This window comes from Centroberyx affinis, unplaced genomic scaffold (assembly GCF_046629955.1).
Source record: "Centroberyx affinis isolate AG114_WGS23_722 - 3 ecotype Tasmania unplaced genomic scaffold, CSIRO-AGI_Caff_v1 ptg001263l_1, whole genome shotgun sequence".
NCBI classification, from domain to species: domain Eukaryota; kingdom Metazoa; phylum Chordata; class Actinopteri; order Beryciformes; family Berycidae; genus Centroberyx; species Centroberyx affinis.
Window position 1 is genome coordinate 18,161 of NW_027279774.1, and position 23,045 is coordinate 41,205.

Below are 23,045 nucleotides of genomic sequence, written 5' to 3' on the forward strand. Positions count from 1 at the left end.
GTGGATCCGGATCCGACTCACGAACAAGCAATAATAGCACGAACCTTGGCGGAGGTCTGCGCTCTCCGAGTGCCCTCCTAGTTATAGCAATTATTTTCATGGTCGCCGGGAGGCTGGAGCATATCCCAGCATGCATTGGGCGGAAGACAGGGGTCACAGGGCTAAAGCCTGGCTCATGCTTCATGTAGAAATGAATGCAGCAGAGCGCGCACAGTCTAAATGAAGTAACTGCGGGGCAAAATGACGAGCCGCATTGGTCGTATTTGGGAGTCGTGCACCACCTGAAATCTGGATCGATGCGGACAGCGTCGCAGTTACATGAACAAGCCTCCGTCAAAGATAGGCTGAAGACGAAGACAAATTGGAACCACAGTGACCCATTCTGGTGTTTTCAGACATGCGGTCATTGTGAAAGCGTGAGACATGCGAATGTCAACGTTCACAGATGACGCATCCGTGTACGTACGAACCTCGTGCACGCCGAGCCGCGCAGAGAACATGAACCAGGACACAGATTCACAGCCAGACTCTCACATACCCCTTTTTAGACCAAAGCAGTTCGAGGGCCGGATGGGAGCCGGTGCCTAATCTCGAACCAGTTCTTTGCGTTTCGACAGCCAAAGAACCGGCTCTCGGCCAGGAAAACTGGTTCCAGAGTGGCACCGACACTTTGCTGGTCTAGAATAAAGAACCGCTTACGTCAGGGGCCGAGGGCGGGATTATTGTAACCGACCAAAACCAACAAGACCAAGGAGACCGCCATTGTTAAAAAAACAGAGCTTCATGGACATGGACATGGATGTGAAATCGTGTTTGGATGCCAATGAAGGCTCGCAAAGCCAGGAGCAACACTTGTAAAGAGACGTAGTCCGCCATTTTGGTTGTTGTGCTTGAAGTTGGCGCTAGTGTTGCTGGGAAAGCGGAGACGTATACAGACGTACACAGTGACGTAATGACGTGGCTCTCTAGCCAGCTCTAGCCCGGGGAAAAGCAAACCGGTTCTTAGAAGGTTCGCAAGTTGAACCAACTGCGAACCGGCACCAGCACCAGCCCAGCACCAGGTTCCAGTTGGTGGAAAGGGGGTAACATTCACACCTTTTGGTTATTAACAGTTTCCAATCCACCTTGCATGTCTGTGGACTGCGGGAGGAAACCCAGGCGAACATGCAAATTCAACACAGACAGGACAAGGAATCAAACCCACATCCTTCTTGCTGTGAAGCAGTAGTGCTAACCACCTAGACACCATGGTGCCCACAATCAAATTTCCATCCAAGAACATACTGTAAATAAATTAGTGAAGAAAGAGAGTAAGTAAGAAAGAAAGAAAGAACCTGTTTGCCTACCACCCCCACTACGTTTCTGTGTATTTTCTTTAAGCCACAAACTATTCCATGACCTGAAAAATGAAATCCAACACTCACTATGGTTCTTTCAATGCTTGGCGCCACCAGCGGTGTGTAATTTCACTTTGCTGCAGCGGCCCCCCAACAGCTGGAAAACGACCCCCGCAGGTAGAAAAATGTAATTATGATGAAAATTCATCCTTTGGCCTGCTCAGCCTGCCTTAAAAAAAAATGCAATTACAGCACAATTGTCCATATATCATGATATAAATACCCAAATAATAATGTTTCTGTTGGAATTTAGAAATTGCAGTTAATCTCCTGAGGTGCTCTGTAGCTGGCATGTGACTGTGATATGTGAATTCATAGCACACATCGTGGTAAGTAGTATCAAATGAATCCTTACCTGAAAATGTAATTGATTTTCATCTCTGTTGGTGGTTGTTTGCCTTATGATGATGACTGGAAACCACAGTTTACCAACCTTTTTATTTACTTCCCTATCATTGGTTACAGGTTGTTAATTGCTGTTGAGCCATTTAAATACCAGTCGTTTTTGGTATTTGAGCCATGAGGAACTCACTTTAACGCACTGCCTTGAACCGCGGTTTGTTGATATTTGGTTTGCTTGCACGGTTACATGTGGCAAAGTGCAACAATAGGCTGAAATTACATACTTAATTTGGCTATTTTATGTGGAAACATTGCGGTGATTGGGGAAAATCGCGAGTAAATTCCTCTGATTGCAAGATCCTGTAGGGACTGACTGATGTGTAATGTCTCTCCATCACTAAACCTCTCCCCATACCTCTTTCCTTTCATTTTGCCCTGTTAAATATCGTTCCTCCCTCTGAGTCTCTTTCACACACAGCCAAGCCAGCTGCTGAAGGGTTCCTGCTTTAAGTGTGTAACTCATATGGCAACTATCCTGTTTGTGTGTGTGTGTGTTTGTGTGGCGATTCCCTGGAGAGAGTGGAGGGGCTCCAGATGTCTGTGGCTATGACACGTGCACACACGTCCACACACACACACACACACCTGCTAACCCTTCTCATTCAGCGGACCAGGACCTCCTTCCTGCTCATGAATAGGCCAATCACTTCCCTCTGAGCTTCTGACCAATAGAAAAAGCGCAACTTCTTTTTTCCCCATACATGACACATGCATCGGTAATAAAAGCCTTAATATCCTAAAGTGAAGCTGCATCCATCTCGCTCCCTTCACCTCCTTCCATTGACTTTGCATGCATTCCATTCTTTGCATGATAGAGTGTACAGCTCTTCTGAACACAACAACCAATATGGGTTTTTGAAGGCCAATAATAATGTTAATATGTTTAGACTTATGTCACTTTGAATGTAATGTTTTTGCATGAAACCGGTCAAATTTAGTATTTCAAGGTGGAAAAGCCTCTGAAACAGAATTTAGCCCAACATGGGACACTAAAACTCTCCACTGAAACTCTTGGGATGGATTAGGCCTTAAAATGGAGAATTAACTTACAAAAAAACATAACTGAACAATGCAATCAATCAATAAAATGTGCAAAGAAAATCAAATTCCATTGCAGGTTTTACAGACTGTGGTCAGGGTGGGAGGAACCTGACTGGCCGATATCTGATATATAATAAAAGCCCAATATCAGCCTGATATATTGGTCTAACCCTTGTGATCCCTGTATGTTTCTGTGAAATCTACCCTAAAGGAGAATTCATATGTTATCCCTATACTCTTCGAGAGTTAAATCAATACTTGTGAAGAGGAACAACCCTCTGCCAAAGCTAGAAACCAGAGAAGCAGGACTCTAAACGGAAAATGTGTCACGATGACATCAATTTCTGGGGTGGATTTTCACTTCCACTAACACATTTATAGTACGTGTGTATCGTATTAAATCTATATTTAGACCGGAGTCAAACTCTATGGGTTACAATGGGTCACATGCACATCTGGAAACTATTAGACTGGACCGGGGAATATGGTGGTGGAAATTAGACTGCGACCGGTTTTTTCTCACGCCGTCTCGGACTGCGTTTACATGCACACAGCATTCTGGAAAATCACTAATCCCATGGTCTACTACATCTATATGCTGTACACTATCATAGTGTTTATCATAGTGAAATGCATGGGTAAATCTTTTTGGGATCATTAACACAACACATACTCTGTCATTTTATGATAAATCCCATTGTTGTACAGGCAGTGCTTCTATCTACGGGTGTTATAAGGTATGGTTGTTAACGATACTATATTCCAGTGGTTCTCAACCTGGGGTCCGGGGACCACTAGGGGGTCCCCAGCAAATTGATGAATTGTTAAACTTCAGCATTATTTCATTTACAAGAAGTGAACACAATTAGAGAATGTAGAAGATTGACTGTTTGATCATAGTTTCTCTGTTATCTCTCTACCTACAATACAGATAGTCATGGAATTCTGGACAAAATCATATCTAACATAGAAAATATTCTGAGATTTGGGTCCAAGAGTGGGGGTCCATGGCACTAATGTGAACTAAATTAGGGGTCCTTGATATGAAAAGGTTGAGAATCACTGCTATAATCTACATAGAGGAGATGAAGTCAGCTGATCAACTATAGAGCCAGAGAGCTGAGATCACATTCAAATAAAATGATCACTGATTAATAAAAGTCTGGACTTCTGTTTGTCTCTCTCTTGATAATCTTGCATTCTCTCTCAACACACACAAAGGGAAAGAAGGATTTCTGTGTGTGTTCATGTACATTGCTCTATACTCTATGTGTGTGTTCAGGCTCAATGTCATGTCAGCCGGTGAGGTAACTGTGGTGATGCCGCGTGATCAATAAACCAATCAGCATCAGCCGAAGACCTCTGTGAGCCAACGATCAATAACACTTAGCAGGCTCTCTCACACACACACACACACACACACATGTGCACACCCACCTCACTACTAACCAGAAAGCGTAAACACAGGTCAATCAAATCAATGCCTATACTGCTCGCCAGATGTGTGTGTGTGTTATTCAGTATACTGTATTCACAGTCCAGATGGGGCAGATATTGTCCTTTAATTAAAAGTGGGATCTGGTCCAGTCAGTGTGGTCCACCTCTGATATGATGGATATGAAGCAGGTTGATTGATTACATATTTATAGTAGAATTGATCAATACGCTGGTTGTCTATGGGAAGACCTTAACCTGAACTGACTCTAATGAGACATTTTGATCATATTACACACAAGTATACATGCATATGTTTGTTATTATTACCCTGGGTTTCAGTGGAGAGTTTTAGTGTCCCATAGGCTTTTTCAGAGGCTTTTCCACCCTGATGAGAATGAAATCCTGGGTGAAAACACTGAATGGTTAAATTTAAAGATTGGCACCCTTTAATCTTAAAATATCAGTATCAAACTGCAAAAATCCACATCAGTCGAACCCTAGTTTCCAGACCGAGACAAACAAAGGATGAGTGAGTACTAACTGTGAGTGAGTAAAATTCCCCATTCCTAATTTCAGGACAATTATGCCGTTAAATAGAGAGACTGTTTCTATGAAGAAGTCAGCAGAACAGAAGTGGCTGCTGCATTCAGTGTGTGTGTGTGTGTGTGTGTGTGTGTGTGTGAGACTGTACCGATTGTCCTGAGTCAGCAAACTGCGAGAGAAAGGCGGATAGGAAAACTGCTATTCTCCGACAGAGCAATGAGGAGAGGAGGAGGTCGGGACGACGGAGGGAGAGACGGAGGGGAAAACGAGGACAACCGAGAAGTGGGGCTGGAGAAAAGGGAGGCAGAGAAAAAAAACAAAGGCAAAAAGAATAAAAGAGGAGATGAGAAGGGGGGGGGGGGGGGAAGAAAAACGAGGGAGATAGAGTCAGAGATAATAAGCTGGAGAGAGAGAGAGAGAGAGAGATAGAAATGAATGGGTACAAAGGGTGGAGGGGTCCAGGAAGACGTGATGATGGATTGGAGGATAAAAACGAACGACAGAGGAAAAGGAGTGGAGTGGAGCAGCTGTAAACCTGCCTACAAAGCACTACAGAGCTCTGCAGTATAGGTCTGTTGAAGCGATGCCCTACTTCACTGTGTTCAGGGTATCTGCAGGGTTCACAAAGCCAAATGTAAGACTTTTAAAAGGCCTTTAAATGATAACTGGAATTAGTTTCAAGGGCAATTTAAATACCCAAATTAAAGGTCCATTATATTTTATGTCTTGAGGTCCATTCAAAGCTGTGTGTGTGGTGTCATGAACCAAAAACACTCTCAATCCATTTTTCCATGTTCATTTTCCAGCATCTCGCTGAGCCTTACCAAGAACAGGCTGTTTCTGTCGCCGTGTCTTTAAGGCTCATTAATATTAACGACCTTCTGCTCTGATTGGCTAACCGTTTCAAGAGTGAAACGTGAGACGCCGCGGCCCGGCGGCTACAGGTAGGGAAAACTCTCCGGTTAATAAACAATGACAACCGCTCAACCGCTTTGAAAAAAACACTTTGTTAGTCTATTATTTCTTAGAAAAATGATAATGAGCGAACCTTTGTGACGCCACAAAGTTACGGAAGTCCAAACGGCTCGTTTAGATGCTCGCTTTTCTAATATGGATTGTATGGATTTAGTTGGCGACCGTGTGTTTTGATACTTTCACCATGTTTACAGAGACCATCCAACTCCTTTAGAATCACAGAGGCAAGGGGAATCCAGTTTTCCACAATATGGGACCTTAAAAAAAATCTAAAAGCTGGCAAAACCAGCCTATTGCTGAATGAACACAGCTAATGAAAACTCTGGAAGTATAAATGAGCCACACCTGGTCTCAGGTAGATACAGACCAGGTGTGGCTCGTTAACTGACAGGGAGGAACAAAAACCTGAGGACCAGAGTTTCACCGGTCTTTCCTTGTTTCGTAGAATGTCTTGGCGGTAACCTCAGAACTTAATGGATAGAACGGTCCTTCCACTGTTTGTCATGGTAATTTGGCGAGTACAACACCCGAGTTGACCGCGTTCCAGTACAACAAGTCAGAAAATCAATTTGTTTTTTTTATTTCACGGGGTGGGGGAAGTGGGGTTTGCTCTAGCCAGGTTAGCCATTGATAGCAATACCAGTTGATAACAATGCATTACGCGGTATTTTGCGCATACAAACACCGTAGCAACATGTCCACAGATAGAAGTTGGACAGTACTGTGTGGACGACTGATTTAATGAGACACAAATAAGACAGAAGTGCTAATAAACAGTATATTACTACAGCTTGAGGCACGGAGCAGCCATCTTAGATTTTGAGGTCAGGGTTGGTGAGGTTCTTCCGACTTTCCGAGTCAGAAATCCGACTTTAGGGGGCGTTCCAGTTGAAATTTCCGACTGGGAACTCGGAAATTCCGACTTCCCAGTTCAAATGGAACGCACCATAAGGCTGTAAAGTCTGTCACACTGTGAGAACTGAGCAGATGAGTCTGTTAGCAAACTGTCAGAACTCAACTGAAAGCTAGCGTTAGCGACGAGGCTAACGTAGCTTTATCACAGACTGTATTTCTCTCTCGAGCTCTTCTAGTCAACATTAGCATGTTAGCAATCCATAGCAAGGAGACAGAGAAGCTGCTTTGGTTCTTGCTGTAAAACCTCTCAGCTCAGTGACTTGCTGTAAGTCGCTTTATACAGAAGCTAGACCAACCGTTCACATAAAAATGCTCCGACTGTCCAGGAACATCGATTTGAATGGGAATGACCGTTTTATCCATTCAAGTTCCGTGGTGGAAACCTTGCGTGATAAGAAAGGTTTTACAAAAATTCTGTATTGGAACACATTCAGAACCCTTATGAATGGAAATGATACTAAATACATTAGGCAAGGTGAATCCTGGAGATAAATCCAGGTAAATAGTGCCTGAATAAACTCAAATAAGTTTGTGTATGAACAGAGCGCGTCTCGAGTGGTTCAATAAATACCAGAGCGTTTTCAAATCTCTCCATCTGTTTTTGTTGTGGAACTACGGATCAGTCTTCGTCTGTCCGTCACGTGTGATATCTCAAACACCACTGATTGGATTTTGATGAAACTTGGAAAAACCTGAAAACTTGAAACTTTGGCATTTTCAAAACTGTTGGCACAAGGGGGGTGCTACAATTATAGGTCAGAATTAAACATTTTAATAAGCGGTCATATCTCCCACACCACAACTCTGAATGACTTTGTTGGAATTCGGTGGACATATCCAGCCATTTTTCCTGGACTATCAATGTACGCCATGTTGGATTTTCCTTGGTTTTGAGATTCTTGAAAGACAGCTTTCCCCTTTAAAGGAATAGTTCACCCAAAAATGAAAATTCTGTCATCATCTCCTCACCCTCATGCCAGTTGAAACACAGGTGAAGTTTGTCCATATAACACACAGGGAGGTTTCCAGCACAACTCCATAGCAGCCTTCTCCAAAACAACTGAAGTCAGTGGGGACCAGTTCTTCAGAGTTCCAAAAAGACCTACAGTATATTTACACCATCATTTAGTGCAAATCTTAACTACAGCTGATTGAGTTGCAACAAATAATGGTGTATAGGTCTTTCTATTCACAGTGTGATTGTTTGGCTGTTTTTGTTTTGGAACTCTAAAGAACAGGTCCCCATTGACTTCAGTTGTTTTGGAGAAGGCTGCTACCAAGTTGTGCTGCAACCTCCCTGTGTGTTATATGGACAAACTTCACCTGTGTTTCAACTGGCATGAGGGGGAGGAGATGATGACAGAATTTTCATTTTTGGGTGAACTACACCTTTAAGTCTCTACTCCAAAACACTCAGTTAACCTGAACTAACTGTTAGCTAGCTAACTTGCCAGCAGGCTCATTTACTACTAATGCTAGCTTCTACATTGCATCATAGACGTGAGAATTTGACCTTTTTCATGTGTTTAACTTGTTACTGATTGGCCAAGGGGGTGAGTGAGTTAGTGAGGGACGCCATGTTGACTGCTGGCTTGTTTAAAGATGGAAACTACCTCCATCCTTCTTTGGTTGTACACGGGAAACTGTAGTAAACATAGCACACAGCAGAGAACTGAACTGTTGCATTACATAACGGCAATACTGTTATCTCAATCTGCAACAAAAACACTAACAAACTTCAGAAGCTGTGTGTGTATGTGTGTGTGTGTGCCAATGTAATGAGGGAGTGGCGCTGATGGCCCTTTCCTGTTGTGCTGGGTGTCCCGCTCTTCTTAAACACACACACACACACACACACACAGGACTGAGATACATAGGAAATGGCTTGTGTGGAGGACATACTGTACTTCCTGTCTGTTGGAAGATGATTTCCTGTTTCCTGTCTGGGGTTTTGGAGGGAAGATGTGCTCATCCCCAAGCCATTTGTTGCCGTAGCAACGAGGGTAACGAGAGAGGTGGGGAAAGGAAAACACACACACACACATACACACACACACACACACACACACACACCTAGGGAAATTCCATTATTTTGAAATCTGTGTGACAACACAGCTCATTCTGAAGGGAGGGTGAAGCAGAAAATTAATACCCCGGTAAACTGACATGTACACACTTGTGTACACACACACACACACACACACACACACACAGAAAAAGGTGAGCTGTATAATCTTATTACTTGCCTGTTTGGTTACTTGAGTGAGTGTGTGGGTGTGTATTTTGTTATTTGTATGAGTGTGTATGTGCACATCCATTACTCTGTGTGGTTGTACAGTATGTGCGTGCATGTGACTATCCACTAATTGTGTTTAGGTGCGTGTGTGTGTGTGTGTGTGACTAAGGCTCTGCTGTTGGAGCTGTCAGAGTCAGTGTAGGATTAATCTCATGTCTCTCTCTCTCTCTCCCTCTGTCTCTCACACACACACACACAGTGTACACAGAGGTACTGATATTTACCGCTTGTGCTCTCATAGAAAGAGACAGACTTCACTTCAAAGCCTTTCAATGTGTGAACATGTACCTTTCATCCATTAAATATGAATACTAAACTAGCAAACTGTAACTGAGCCTTGTTACCTTCATCTTTGTGTTATTAGTAATGGGGTTCAACCAATATGTGTTCTTGCAGGCAAGTAGCAGATATTCAAAATATTTAAATCGGACCATTTTCATGTCCAAAAAAAAAAAAAGACAAGTATTCAGTGTTTCCCCCAGAAAAGCAGAAATGCATCTGAAACAGCATTTACACCATGGGACACTAAAAGTCTCCATTAAAACCCAGGAAAATAATAAAATAATAAAATAATAATAATAAAAAGATATCAGTGTAAATAATTTCTATGTGCATGGATGGTTGTATACCTGGGGCCAGGGAGCAGCGGGTTGGGGGACGACGAGCTCTCTTCTTCCTCTGCTTGCTCCTCCTCTTTTGTATTCTGGCTCTTCAGATAACCCTTCGCCTCTCTGGAGTCCGCTGATACCTCTTTAGTTACCCTGAAAGAAGGAGAGAGAGAGAGAGATAGAGAGAATATTATATATGTGAAGATAATGATGGATGGGAATCGATGTCTGGGGGAGAGAGATGACTTCAATGGGCTTCGTTATAGGGCCAGACTGATATATGGGGCTGATATTGGTCTTCAATTTCAAATCAGATGTGGTCCAGTCAGTGTGGTCTGACTCTGATATGATGGAGGTTCCTCCCTGATCACAGCTAGTCAATATGTTTTTATTATTATTTTCATATCAGATGTCTGAGCAGAGAAATCATTCCAGTGTGGTGTGGAGGATTTTACTCAACAGTCTGTAAAACCTGCAGTGAAACCTGCCTCACTCCTTAAGGAGCTGCTAGTCTGGCTTTCAATGGAGAGTTTTAGTGTCCCATGATGGTCTAACTGCTGCTTCAGAGGCTCTTCCACCCTGACAAGAATACAATTCTGGGGGAAACACTGAATAATAACTTATATTTTCCCCTGCCTCTATTTTTACATGACTTTTTAACTTGCTCTGATGTAAAGGACAAGGCATTTTTATGTACAAAATGTTCTATATAAATTAAGCTTGATTGACTGATTGATTGATATAAGTATCGCCTTCAAGCACCTACATCAGTCAAACTCTAATACTCTAATACAGTGATTCTCAACCTTTTCCATATCAAGGACCCCTAATTTTTTTACACATTAGAGCCACGGACCCCCATTTCATGAGATTTTCTCTCTTGGACCCAAATCTGAGAATATTTTTAATGTTAGATATGATTGTGTCCAGAATTCCGTGACTATCTGTATTGTAGGTAGAGAGATAACAGTGGAACTATGATCAAAATAGTCATTCTTCTACTTCCTATAAATTGCGTTCAATGAAATAATGCTGAAGTTTAACAATTCATCAATTTGCTGGCGACCCCCTGGAACCCCCCTCAAGGACCCCTGGTGGTCCCCGGACCCCACGGTCTCTAATAGTTTTATCAAAAGACACCTCTGATGTTAAAATCCCCACTTTCGACTTAAAGAAACCCATATCAGTGGAACCTGACTGTACATGCATGTATGGCGTCTTGGGTTGCTCCAGGGTTTTGTCAACGTTTTTCATCTTGAAACCCATCCTGTCTTATCATTGGACCCAGGCTCATTAAAACATATTACCACTCTACAGGCGTGCTGAGCCCATTCTAGATCCAAACCCCATAGTTTAAAAAAAAACAGGATATAGGCTAGCCTCTCCCACTACAGACATGCTATATAAAGGGCACCCACACACACACACACACACACACACACACATCTATGAGATACATATCTGTCGGCCCCTCTAGATTAGTGTTGGAAGAGTCGGGGCTATATGAGGAACAACCGCTGCATCCTCTGGGAACATCAGCATTACACGTTAAAACTCCCCAACCGCTCGCATCCATCACGGCGGTAGTGAAAGGCTTCCGCTGCGATGTATGCTAATTATATGCGGCCATAATTACACAGAGCAGACGGCTCCATACATAATGAGGCAGAGCGTTTTGGGAGAGGACGAGTGTGACGGTCGCAGACAAGAGACGGATATCTGGGAATGAATTGGGAAAAGAACGCAATCGCAGATGATTTTCTGGGCCGCGGCGTTCACTTTCTAGTTTGGGACCTTATTGGACGTAAATGTTCAGAGAAATATCGTCTATAATGTTCAGGTTGTACGTTAAGAGCCACCGGCATCTGTCACGGCTGTGGGGATGGGTTACCACTATGAAATATATCCTAATGATATGCTTTCGTAATTACACAGCACGTCGCTACGTACATAACGAATCCGAAAACTTGTACCCAGGATGATATTCTGGTTCTTGAATAAAGCCTAGTCGGATGCAAACATTTTGGGGCGGGACGTCGCATATTGCTAGCTAGCGTCCGTCATGGCTGCGGTGATGTGGCTTCCTGTGTGATATATGCTCGTCTTACGCTGTGATAATTACATAGAGTTTTGCGTGGGAAATATTCAACGGCCCGTTAAAGAGACGGTACCGGCGAATGAGAAGTCTCGCTCGTTCGGAAGAAACGTTAATCACGCGCTGCGGTAATTACGCGGGGTTTTTGTCGTAAAGATATGACTGCGAAATGAGAGCTGGTAACTATTCAGATTGAGAACTATATTAAATTAGCACAGTCTCGGCATGGGACTAGTGTGACGTTATGAGTGCCATTTTTAGGGGCCAATCAATAGGTTAAAACATGCTGGTCAAACTCATTTAGAACCTTTCGACCTCAGCATGGGGCGTATTCTGATTTCCCTGCATGACTTTGCGCGCTATTTATTCAGAAAATGTGAATGCAGACCTCTCAATGTGTATTTTATGCTGAAAATGTCCAGTTCCCTTGTGATTTCACCACAAGTTGGAAAAAATGTAATATTGCAGATTCCCAGTTCCATTGCTCCCAGTTGTCTCCTTTTAACTTTCAAGAGCAAACGGAATGCTTAAGGGAGATAACTGAACCGATTAAAAATGACGTTACTTTTAAAAGATCCCTGAAAGTTTGCGGATCTTCGCGTGTAAATTAGCCGATCTTTCCATGAAAGTCGTTCCGAATGACCCAAATCCTGCAGTTGCCGGGCGACCGTCTGCTCTGCCGCGGCGCCCTGCCTTCCTCGAGCGAGTTCGCCTTTGATCGCGATCCAAACATCCCTCTGTTTGTATTTGATTTCCTCCAAATCTCTTTGACACCGGGACCCGGCATTAACTTGTTCCAACATGTAATCCCGGACATCAGCTATCCAGGCAGGATTCCCACTCACCTTTTATTCGCAATGCATCTGGCAAGACTTTCTAGGCAATGCTTGAACCTTTTTAGCGCGGGTAATTGGGTGACATCTGAGCGTAATTGGGCTAAAATCCTACGCTGACCCACCTGTTTAGTCAACCAACTGGTGAGCCTAACATGTGAAAGTGGAGAATCAAGGATCAATCATAATAAAATACGCCAAATTGTGGCCAGGCAGCAGTCAAAACGTGCAACGTTCGGCCAAACTGTTACAGATCTTCATCATAAATTATAGTGATTAATAGCTGAAAGTTTTATGGAGTTGGTGTCTGGATTGAGATGATACTGTGGGTTATATGCAGAGATGAAAAAGCTTTAGAATCAAATAAATTGCTTGAATCATTTTGCGGCCAAGTGCCCGAATGGGCCAGATACATCTTTCATCTGCCGTCATGATAACTCCTCATTTCACAGATAGTGATCTCCTGTAGTGATTGACTATATCTTCCTTTCCCAATTCACTCCACCAAAATACAGTTCCTGATTCCACATCTGAGGGGCCTTTCAATTCCCAACAGTGTCATAAAGTGTGGACACCTGGGGGTGCCATCCCCTTTCATCCCCTTTCAAATCACCCAGTCGTTTCCCTTGATGATGTAAAGAATTCATTTCACTTCAATTCACCCTTTAGTTAAGACAGGAGAAAACATTTCACAGCTTCATATGGTGCTGCAAAGTCTCTTCTGCGGCTATTCTCTCTGATGAAGAAGAACCATCATCACCCATTCAGTTGGCTTTGGCAAATAATAATAGAGCTGAGGCACCGTTTTAAAGCCTTGAATTGATTGAATAGATTAAATTGCTGCAATAACATACTATTACAATCATTCATACTGACTGAGTAAAACTCCCAAATGGATTTGATTATGGAGCTCTACCCCCATCTAGTGTTGGGGATTGGGATAGTACCAGGCAGTGTTCGGCCTATCCTGATGTCCGCATGCTCTTTCCTTAACCACTGTTTGTGGCAGGATTTCAGTCTGAACTAGAATGAGCATTGTCTCAGTTGATAATTGTGAGATTTGTAAAATCTTTGTCTTAACAGTCAAAAGTTTTCACAATAAATGGTAAAATCCTGAGCCAAAACTTCTATGTAACCTGTATCAGAACTGAGTTATCCACATATTCATGATCTTTGAATGTTACTGCATCCTTGTGTGATGCTTTTTTAAAGAACTGTTTGGGGTTTATATAAAGAAAATAACAGTTTTGCCAGATGGTATGTCAAATCTTTGATGCTCAGGATCTATCATCCTGTTAGAATGTGTTATGTAGCCCAATAATCCTGCACATAGGTTCTGTGAGCTGCTTTCTATTGGCATCCATTCATTATTTTCTACCGTCTACCGGTCTACCGTCTACCGGTCTACCGTCGAGCAGAAAGTATTTTTACAGGGAATCAAGCCTGAGAAGTCTCAACATGTCTCTTGTTTAAGATGCCAGGCCCTACAAAGTACCTACTGCAAACCTTAAATGTGGTGAGGATGAATTAAAAGCCATACCTCACTTCCTCTCCAGCGAAATCAAACACCTTTGTGATGGTGACTTTAGCAGGTTGTGGCTCTTTAGTTTCTGCACACGGCCGAGAAACATTCGATACTGAAGAATCGGCCTGGAAGAGAGAAAAAGAGAGACAGACACACACGTTTGTATATCACTCTTAAGTTTCAATTTGTCACTTCCAGTGTACTGAGAAGATTTCCCCCTAGAGATCATACCCAACACCAGAAATTAAGTAGCCTAATTAAGACCGGTGGGGACTGGCTCACTATGTGGTGTTCAGTCTGCCATACACACAATGCCGCAGCAGCCAAGAAGGGACCCATGCAATTTCAAACTAGAAACAATGAAATATCATGAAAACAACTTGTGATTTTTCCATAAATGTTTACATGTATATAATTCTAAAGCATGATTTACCTTGTTAAACTTGAGCATTACATATACCATACTGAGCAAGTAATAATAAAATATGAAATTGGCAAAATGCATTGTTTATGCATGCATGTCGTTACATGATCTGCCTCGTTACACTTGAATTCTCATTGACACTTGGCTAGTGCCCAAAATCCTTATGTTACACCCAGGTGTTTGGGTTGAGAACATAATACCTTCTTTATGTTTGTGTTTAGAACATAATAGCTTCTGTATGTTTGAGTTGAGAACATAATACCTTCAGTACGTTTGGGTTGAGAACATAATACCTTCAGTACGTTTGAGTTGAGAACATAATACCTTCAGTACGTTTGGGTTGAGAACATAATACCTTCAGTACGTTTGGGTTTAGAACATAATACCTTCAGTATGTTTGGGTTTAGCACATAATACCTTCAGTACGTTTGGGTTTAGAACATAATACCTTCAGTACGTTTGAGTTGAGAACATAATACCTTCAGTATGTTTGAGTTGAGAACATAATACCTTCAGTATGTTTGAGTTGAGAACATAATACCTTCAGTATGTTTGAGTTGAGAACATAATACCTTCAGTATGTTTGAGTTGAGAACATAATACCTTCAGTATGTTTGGGTTTAGCACAATACCTTCCGTATGTTTGAGTTGAGAACATAATAGCTTCAGTATGTTTGAGTTATGAACATAATAGCTTCAGTATGTTTGGGTTTAGAACATACTACCTTCAGTATGTTTGGGTTTAGAACATAATACCTTCAGTATGTTTGGGTTTAGAACATAATACCTTCTTTATGTTTGTGTTTAGAACATAATAGCTTCTGTATGTTTGAGTTGAGAACATAATACCTTCACTACGTTTGGGTTGAGAACATAATACCTTCAGTACGTTTGGGTTTAGAACATAATACCTTCAGTATGTTTGAGTTGAGAACATAATACCTTCAGTATGTTTGAGTTGAGAAGATAATAGCTTCAGTATGTTTGAGTTGAGAAGATAATAGCTTCAGTATGTTTGAGTTGAGAAGATAATAGCTTCAGTATGTTTGTGTTTAGAACATAATACCTTCTGTATGTTTTGAGTTGAGAACATAATACCTTCAGTATGTTTGGGTTTAGCACAATACCTTCAGTATGTTTGGGTTTAGAACATAATAGCTTCAGTATGTTTTGAGTTGAGAACATAATACCTTCAGTATGTTTGGGTTTAGAACATAATAGCTTCAGTATGTTTGAGTTGAGAACATAATAGCTTCAGTATGTTTGGGTTTAGAACATAATACCTTCAGTATGTTTGGGTTTAGAACATAATACTTTCAGTATGTTTGGGTTTAGAACATAATACTTTCAGTATGTTTGGGTTTAGAACATAATACCTTCAGTATGTTTGAGTTGAGAACATAATAGCTTTTGTATGTTTGGGTTGAGAACACAGTACCTTCTATATGTTTGGATTTAGAACAGAGTACCTTCTGTATATATCTAGAACATAGTACCTTCTGTATGTTTGGGTGAAGAACTCAGTGAAGTACTGCCCTGTGTATGTGTAGAAAATAGTACCTTCTGTGTGCTGCTAGACTGTGGAGCAGGTGTGGGGGCTTTGGGTTTGGATCCAACGTCACTCAGGAAACTGGCCCACAGGTCATCTGATTTCTTCTTCTGTTTCACTTCTTCATCCACCGCTTTCTTACCGGCTCTTTCCACCATCTCCAGCTCTTCCTGCGGCTGCTGCTCCTCCTCCCCCTGCGCTCCGCCTCCATCCTTCTCGTCCATCTTCAGACCTCCTTTTTTCCTCTTTCTGGAGGGATTTTCGCAAAACACCGTTATTATCAACAAAATTGCCATATGTATCTGCACCCAAAAGCCAAATGTACACACAGTTTAGTTTAATGGTTGAAACAAGGCAGCAATTTCAGCTACCTGGGTGGATACTTAACAAGTCAAGCTAAGAAAAACCTGGATTTTGAATGATTTTGATGATAGTGGCTACTGGTAAAATGCTGGATTTAGCCCAGTGGCTGGAGCTCACATTTTGTTTCAGGCCTCATTGTCACAGTGGGAAAATTGGGGGTAGTTTCAGTGTAGGAAGCAAGGTTTATTCTAAGACAGAAATGTCTCCTATTTGTTAGTTATTAGGGTGAGACCGGTATATCAGACCTATATTGGCCACAGCCAGTCAGTGTTGTCCACCTTTAATATGATGCAGTTTAATTACATATTTAATGTAAAATTTAACAATATTACACTGGTTGTCTATGGGAAGCCCTTAACCTCAATTGATTCTATGTGACATTTTGATTGCAATCCACACAAGCATGCAAGTAAATGTTTTCTTCCTCTTCTGTGGCTGTTTCAGAAGCTTGCCAAGAATCAATAATAAAACTGAGTACTTGGCATGAAAATGGTCAAACATCATAACATTGACTATTGGCACAAGATATTAGCTACCAACAGCCAAAGCACATTGGCCTTCAAAAAGTCATATCGGTCAAAGCCTAGTTATATCACAATATATATCATAACTGTACAGTCACAGCCCTAGTTGTTTGTTTTGGCTGACCAATGAGCCCAGGGGCATATTTGTTTGTAATACTGTGTTGATCTGAGGTGGATAATTCAGCTTTTTGCCCTCAACACACTTGTCACACATGTCACATAAGGCCACTTCCCACCTCATGCTGATGTCATTCCCTTTCCTCTTCTTCGCCTTCTTCTTGGTGGCATCACCAGTGTGCGGCACACCGTCATTCTCGTCCAGGGGGTCTTCCTTCTCACACTCATTCATGTCATCCTCGCTGAGGTTATCATCTGAGGGAAGCATGGATGTCAGGTGGGTATAACATGATGTGAAATTCAGAAACCTTTGCCTAAGTGAGTTCAAAATTGAGCTTGTAGTTTTGATCACTATGATGGAGAAAATCACCAAAAATCAAGGAAAATTTCCCAGAAATCTATCTGGAATCAGGGCCAATTTTCTGATACTTGCTGATACTTTGGTAACATAAATCTAATTATTTATCTCATTGATCAAACAATAATATCATGTTAGCCATCATCAGTCATTGTTCCACTTACTCCACAAATTTAATGGATATGACAGGGGAGAAGTTCTGGTGAGAAATTATATGGAGAGAAAGGCACACCAATCTCCATTCAAAAATCCTGAAGTTGAATGCTTCTTCACTTACCGGCAAACGTACACACTTTTTAAACTTTGAGTTAAGAGCTTTTAGGATTCAATAGCACCCACTCTTCAATTCGGCGTACACCCAAAACACCAAACCGCGGCTACTTCGTTAAAATCGCAACTTTTACCATCGGTTAGCCAGTTATTCCCGCATCTTCTCCCACCAAAACACACGGCTGGGGCGGTAGCGAACAGCGTGAACCAATTCTAAAAGTTGACATTTTATTAAAATAAAATGCTGCTTGGTGGATCAGTAAGCATGCCGAATTTGCCAAAAGACTCTAATGTTTCGTCCAAGGTCTTAAGTTATGTTCTACGAGATGTACGTTGGCTGATACGCAAGGCAGTATATTTGTTTTTTAATGACGTTTGGCGTACAGTTCTCTCCATACATAACATACATCACATCCATCAACATACATTCATTTTTTAGTAGGGAACCTTAACTCGGAACCAGACTGGTTCACTAGGACATATAACCCACCAGATATCTCCCTGCGAGCCTACGTGGAAGATAGGCTATTATAAACCTCACCTGAAGGGACGTAGTCTGCATCTTCATTAGACGAATAACCGTCGGAATCATAGTCGGAGTAGTTCATCATTTTAGAGTCAAAACTTACAACGCTAAACGGCGATAAAGCAGGGCTGCACAGCACCGGTGTGTATCCGAGTGCTGCTTTCACAATGTCAACACTCGCTGGCTACAATTCACAGCTTTGTATCAAAACAGTCGAGGTAAAGTAAAATGTAACGCTTTCAATTCTATTTCATTTACAGTCAAATTCAGCGTGGGGAACGTATGGAACAGCTCAGTAGCCTGTCCTTTGTATTTTCTTTTTTTACATGGGAACACCGGTACCTCACTTCCTGCAGCGACAACGGCAAGCTCACATGCCCAAAATTGTTCGCTTAGTGCGTCTGTCGTATGGTCGTCAAGTTGATTCTTCTTCTTCTTACAGAGGTTGCGGCAGCTTTAATGCATCTCGGCTTAATACTGCCCTCCACAGGATGATAACATGTCCAGCATCCTCAGTCTTGCTTAAACTTATATTTAATTTCTTTTAACAATATGTTAACAAAGGCATCTGCATCTTCATTCCCTTCTATGCCAGTATGACCAGAAACCCAAGAGCAACCTTTTTCTACCAAGTTGATGTATTCTAGTATGTACAAGGAGCAATGCCAATTCTTATAAACTGCAGGACTCAATACTGAGCTTGAGGCAAGACAAGAACCTTCCCACTTCCCCAATAGTCACAAGTAAATAAATAAATATGTGTCAGTAGAATAAATAATCACATAAATAAATACATAAATACATAAATAAATTAATAATTGATTGATTGTTTTCCTTTAATAAAAAAATTATGAAATATTATTTCATAAATATTGTTTTCATGATAACATGACTATATTTAATTGTAGTTCACTTCCCCATCCTGGCAGCTGCCAATAGCTCCCAGCACTTCAGCTACACTCATCTAACAGGTAACAGGTAATTGTAGGGAAATTGTTTGCTAACTCTAGCTATGTTTAGCATGCATTCCTACCTATGATTCCTACTATGGATGTGAATTTTGGGTAATTGTTCTTGGCCCAACATCTGTCATCGTACTAACAGTTAACTAGGGAGATTATTAGGCTACTTCCTGGTTCTATTGAGCGCATTGATTCTTGTATTGATTAATACCTTCTACCATGACAGACGTTACTGTCTACTGTAATTCCGTTCTATTCTGCTACAACTCTCGTATTTTTACTGTAGCTCTAGTGTCATATAGTATGACTCTACCCCACTGATGTTGACCTGGTTTCTTCTGTGTGTATGTGTGTGTGTGTGTGCGTGTGTGCGTGCAGTGAGCTAGAGGTTTTTTGTGAAACCTCCTGGAGATCTGTCCTCTCTGTCCTGTCTGTCTGAGGAGCCCAGATCCAGACCGAAGCCCCCAGTCTGAGCAGAGCAGAGTGCTGAGAGCTCCTGTTCTTCTCCAGCAGAACCTGATGGAGCCGGTAGGAAGAGGGACCAGAGCCCCGTAGGCTTTGTGGAACCGATTAATTCAACATTGATTTGTATGGCTAACTCTAGTCAGGATTTTCAGAGTAATCCTCAGTTTTTTCAGTGTGACCATGGCATCCCTCTCTGTGAAGTTCTCAAGACTATTCTTGATGAAACTAGCTGCTTAAGCCTTCGTTTGACATTTAGTCAACTGAGAGTTGCCTGTCTGTTTTACCATCTCAAACCAATGAATGGAAATCACGATCAAAACAAAACATTTAATTCATGCATTGACTTACCTGCTATAATCACACTTTAATCACTGATCTCCTGGTAAGTGAATGTCCACTGGCTGCAGCAAGGATCCTGTCTGTGTGTCACTACTGCCTGGTTTACAAGCCAATCATGGGACATTTGGCATCTGTCAAATTCAGCTGAAACCACCTAGGTTTAGGCTAGTTACTGTGGGTCGGAGTCTCGAAACATTTTGAAGCAGTTTACCTGATCACTAGTTTGTTTACCTGGCCTCTGTCAAAAGTCCTAAACTACTTTTTTAACAGACTGATATTTTCACATACTGATCTCTATCAATCCATGCCATCCAGCAACACACAGGTCTCACCCAAGTACATTCATAACTAGTAATTTTTATGTAGTACAAATGTACATGTGATCGCCACCATATTGCGGCGTAAAGAGCGCGTACCGTAATACCGTAGCCTCTGACTTGAATCCACTTGGATCCATGGAGCTAGTGGATTTTCTAATAAACCATCTTCCATATTAAATTCTTAACTACCTGTACTATATGTGCTGCCTTGGAATGAGAGGGTGTTACATTTTACTGTTACTTTAGTGTGCCACCTTTGGCTCAGGATCTTTTTAGAACTGCCTGGGGGATGAAACCTTTCTTAGCTTTCATGTGCGGACTGGGCGAAGAGCTTCATTTTTGTAACAAAACACTGGGATCGGGTTACTGGTAATTAACACATTAATGATTACACAACTTTTTGGGAGGCAATATATGAAAATCATCTCTGTGTCTCTGGTGCATAAATCTACCTTCTGCGCTTGCTAACGCTTTAGCATACAATATGTTAAAGGACAACTCCAGCGTCATTTGAGTTTTTGCTAATTTTTGACTTTTTTCATCCCTTTAATGTTGACTGTTTTTACATGCATGTGCCACAATTATTACAAATATTTTAAAATCAGCTTTGCCATACCACTCGGGCTCATTCATTCCCATTCAATTCCAAACAGCATAGAAAACAACAAGACTTAATTCAGTCAGTAAAGGTAATCCATCACTGTGAACGAGAGGCTGCCAATCGCATTTTGCAAAATTGCTTCAGAACGATAATATCAGGCTATAAACTTTTTTAATTTTTAAAGAAATTCCGTTCACGGTTTCATATTAGTGTTCAGGAACACTGCAAGAGCTAAGACGAGACAGATTACCACCGTCTTGTACTACTACTACTACTTGTAAACAAATATACCGCCTCCGTTCTGCATGGGCCGAGCCTCCATGCAGAACATTTCAAGATCCTTGATATTCTTAGGTTTGCGCTTGTGGACTGCCCTCTTCAATTCAGACCGCAGATTTTCACTAGGGTTCTGGAGACAAGATGGCCATTGCAAAACATCTATTTTGTGTTCTTCGCAACCATTTCTGTGATGGTTTTGATATATGTTTGGGGTCGTTGTCTGGTTGAAATGTCCTTCCACGGCCAAGTCTCAACCTCCTGGCAGAGGCAACCAGGTTTTGGGCTAAAATATCCTGATACTTAGTGGAATTCATTATGCCATCGATCTTAACAAGATCTGGACCACTAGCAGTAAAACAGCCCCAAAGCATCAAAGATCCTCCCCCATATTTTACCGTGGGCATCCGGCGCTTTCCCTTGTATGCAGTTGTCTTTTGTCTTTTGTTTTTGATGGTGTGCATGGCCAAAAAGTTCCATTTTGGTCTCATCTGACCACAACACACAATTTCAATTGTAGTTCCAGTAATGCTTGGCAAAGTTCAGGCGCTTCAGTTTATGGGTTGCACTCAGTAAGGACTTCCTTCCTGCAACCCTTCCAAAGAGCTTGTTGACATGGAAGAGGCGTCTAACTATTGATTTTGACACCTCAGCATTCCACTCAACTGTGCAACTTTTTGATTATTGCCCTGACTGTGCTTAGTGGTATTTTACTATCTGTCTCCTCTGAGTTGAAAGCTCTTTGATTTTCCACAAAGTGATGGATGACAAATGGATTTTACATGTGTGCAACCTCATATTTTGACCCCAGTGAAACAGGAAAGCAATACAGTTTCTGGATTCTGAGATCAATAAAAGAAAAATATAATTTTATGTATTTTATACAATAAATGTTGCTCATTTTCAATAAGGGTGACAATAATTCGGGAGTTGACTGTATATGTATCATGCAATTCCTGTATGATAATTTCAGAATTTTACAATGCATCAATTCACAGTAAATGGAAAAAAAAAATTTACTGACATGGACTGATTGCAATGCAACACTGAATTTATTTTTTTGCAGTAGGATTTCAGTCCCTCTCCTCAGCTGTTTTCCTCGGTGTTTTGAACAGCCGACGGAAGAAGCGCCAGACTCTGTTCTTCTTCTTCTTGGTCTTTTTGATCTCTGAAAAATAAAAGAGGACAATCAATGCCTCAGTTCATCTTGATGGAAGTAGACATGAGCTACAGTGTGAGCAGACCTGATGAAGAACTCCTACCTGATGTGGTGTCAGAGGATAGTTGCACCTCCTCCTTCTCCTCAGTGCCAACCAGGCTGCTGGTCAAGCCTTCCTGGACTGGAGTAATGGCAGGAGCTTCAGTAGGGAGGCTCAGAGGAACCACAGAGGCTTCAGTAGGGAGGCTCAGAGGAACCACAGGAGCTTCAGTAGGGAGGGTCAGAGGAGCAAGAGGAGCTTCAATAGCGAGGGTCAGAGGAACCACAGGAGCTTCAGTAGGGAGGCTCACAGGAACCACAGCAGCTTCAGTAGGGAGGCTCAGAGGAACCAGAGGAGCTTCAATAGCGAGGGTCAGAGGAATCAGAGGAGCTTCAGTAGCGAGGGTCAGAGGAACCATAGGAGCTTCAGTAGGGAGACTCACAAGAACCAGAGGATCTTCAGTAGGGAGGCTCAGAGGAACCACAAGAGCTTCAATAGGGAGGCTCAGAGGAACCACAGGAGCTTCAGTAGCGAGGGTCAGAGTACCCACAGGAGCTTCAGTAGGGAGGCTCACACGAACCAGAGGAGCTTCAGTAGGGAGGCTCACAGGAACCACAGGAGCTTCAGTAGCGAGGGTCAGAGTAACCACAGCAGCTTCAGTAGGGAGGCTCACAGGAACCACAGG

General features: G+C 42.0%; 1 protein-coding gene across 1 annotated transcript in view; it reads right to left on the reverse strand.

Annotated features, from left to right (window-relative positions):
• Window positions 1-18,505, reverse strand: part of cfdp1 (craniofacial development protein 1) — a 28,986-nt gene extending 10,481 nt beyond the window's left edge. The window contains exons 1-5 of the mRNA XM_071525079.1: window positions 18,214-18,505; window positions 17,164-17,299; window positions 16,052-16,289; window positions 14,083-14,192; window positions 9,636-9,767 (exon numbers count right to left, since the gene is read on the reverse strand). Of these exons, the coding sequence (XP_071381180.1) occupies window positions 9,636-9,767; window positions 14,083-14,192; window positions 16,052-16,289; window positions 17,164-17,299; window positions 18,214-18,283 (686 nt within the window). The 5' untranslated portion in view covers window positions 18,284-18,505. The remainder of the gene's footprint in view (window positions 1-9,635; window positions 9,768-14,082; window positions 14,193-16,051; window positions 16,290-17,163; window positions 17,300-18,213) is intronic.
• Between the last annotated feature and the right edge of the window lie 4,540 nt (window positions 18,506-23,045).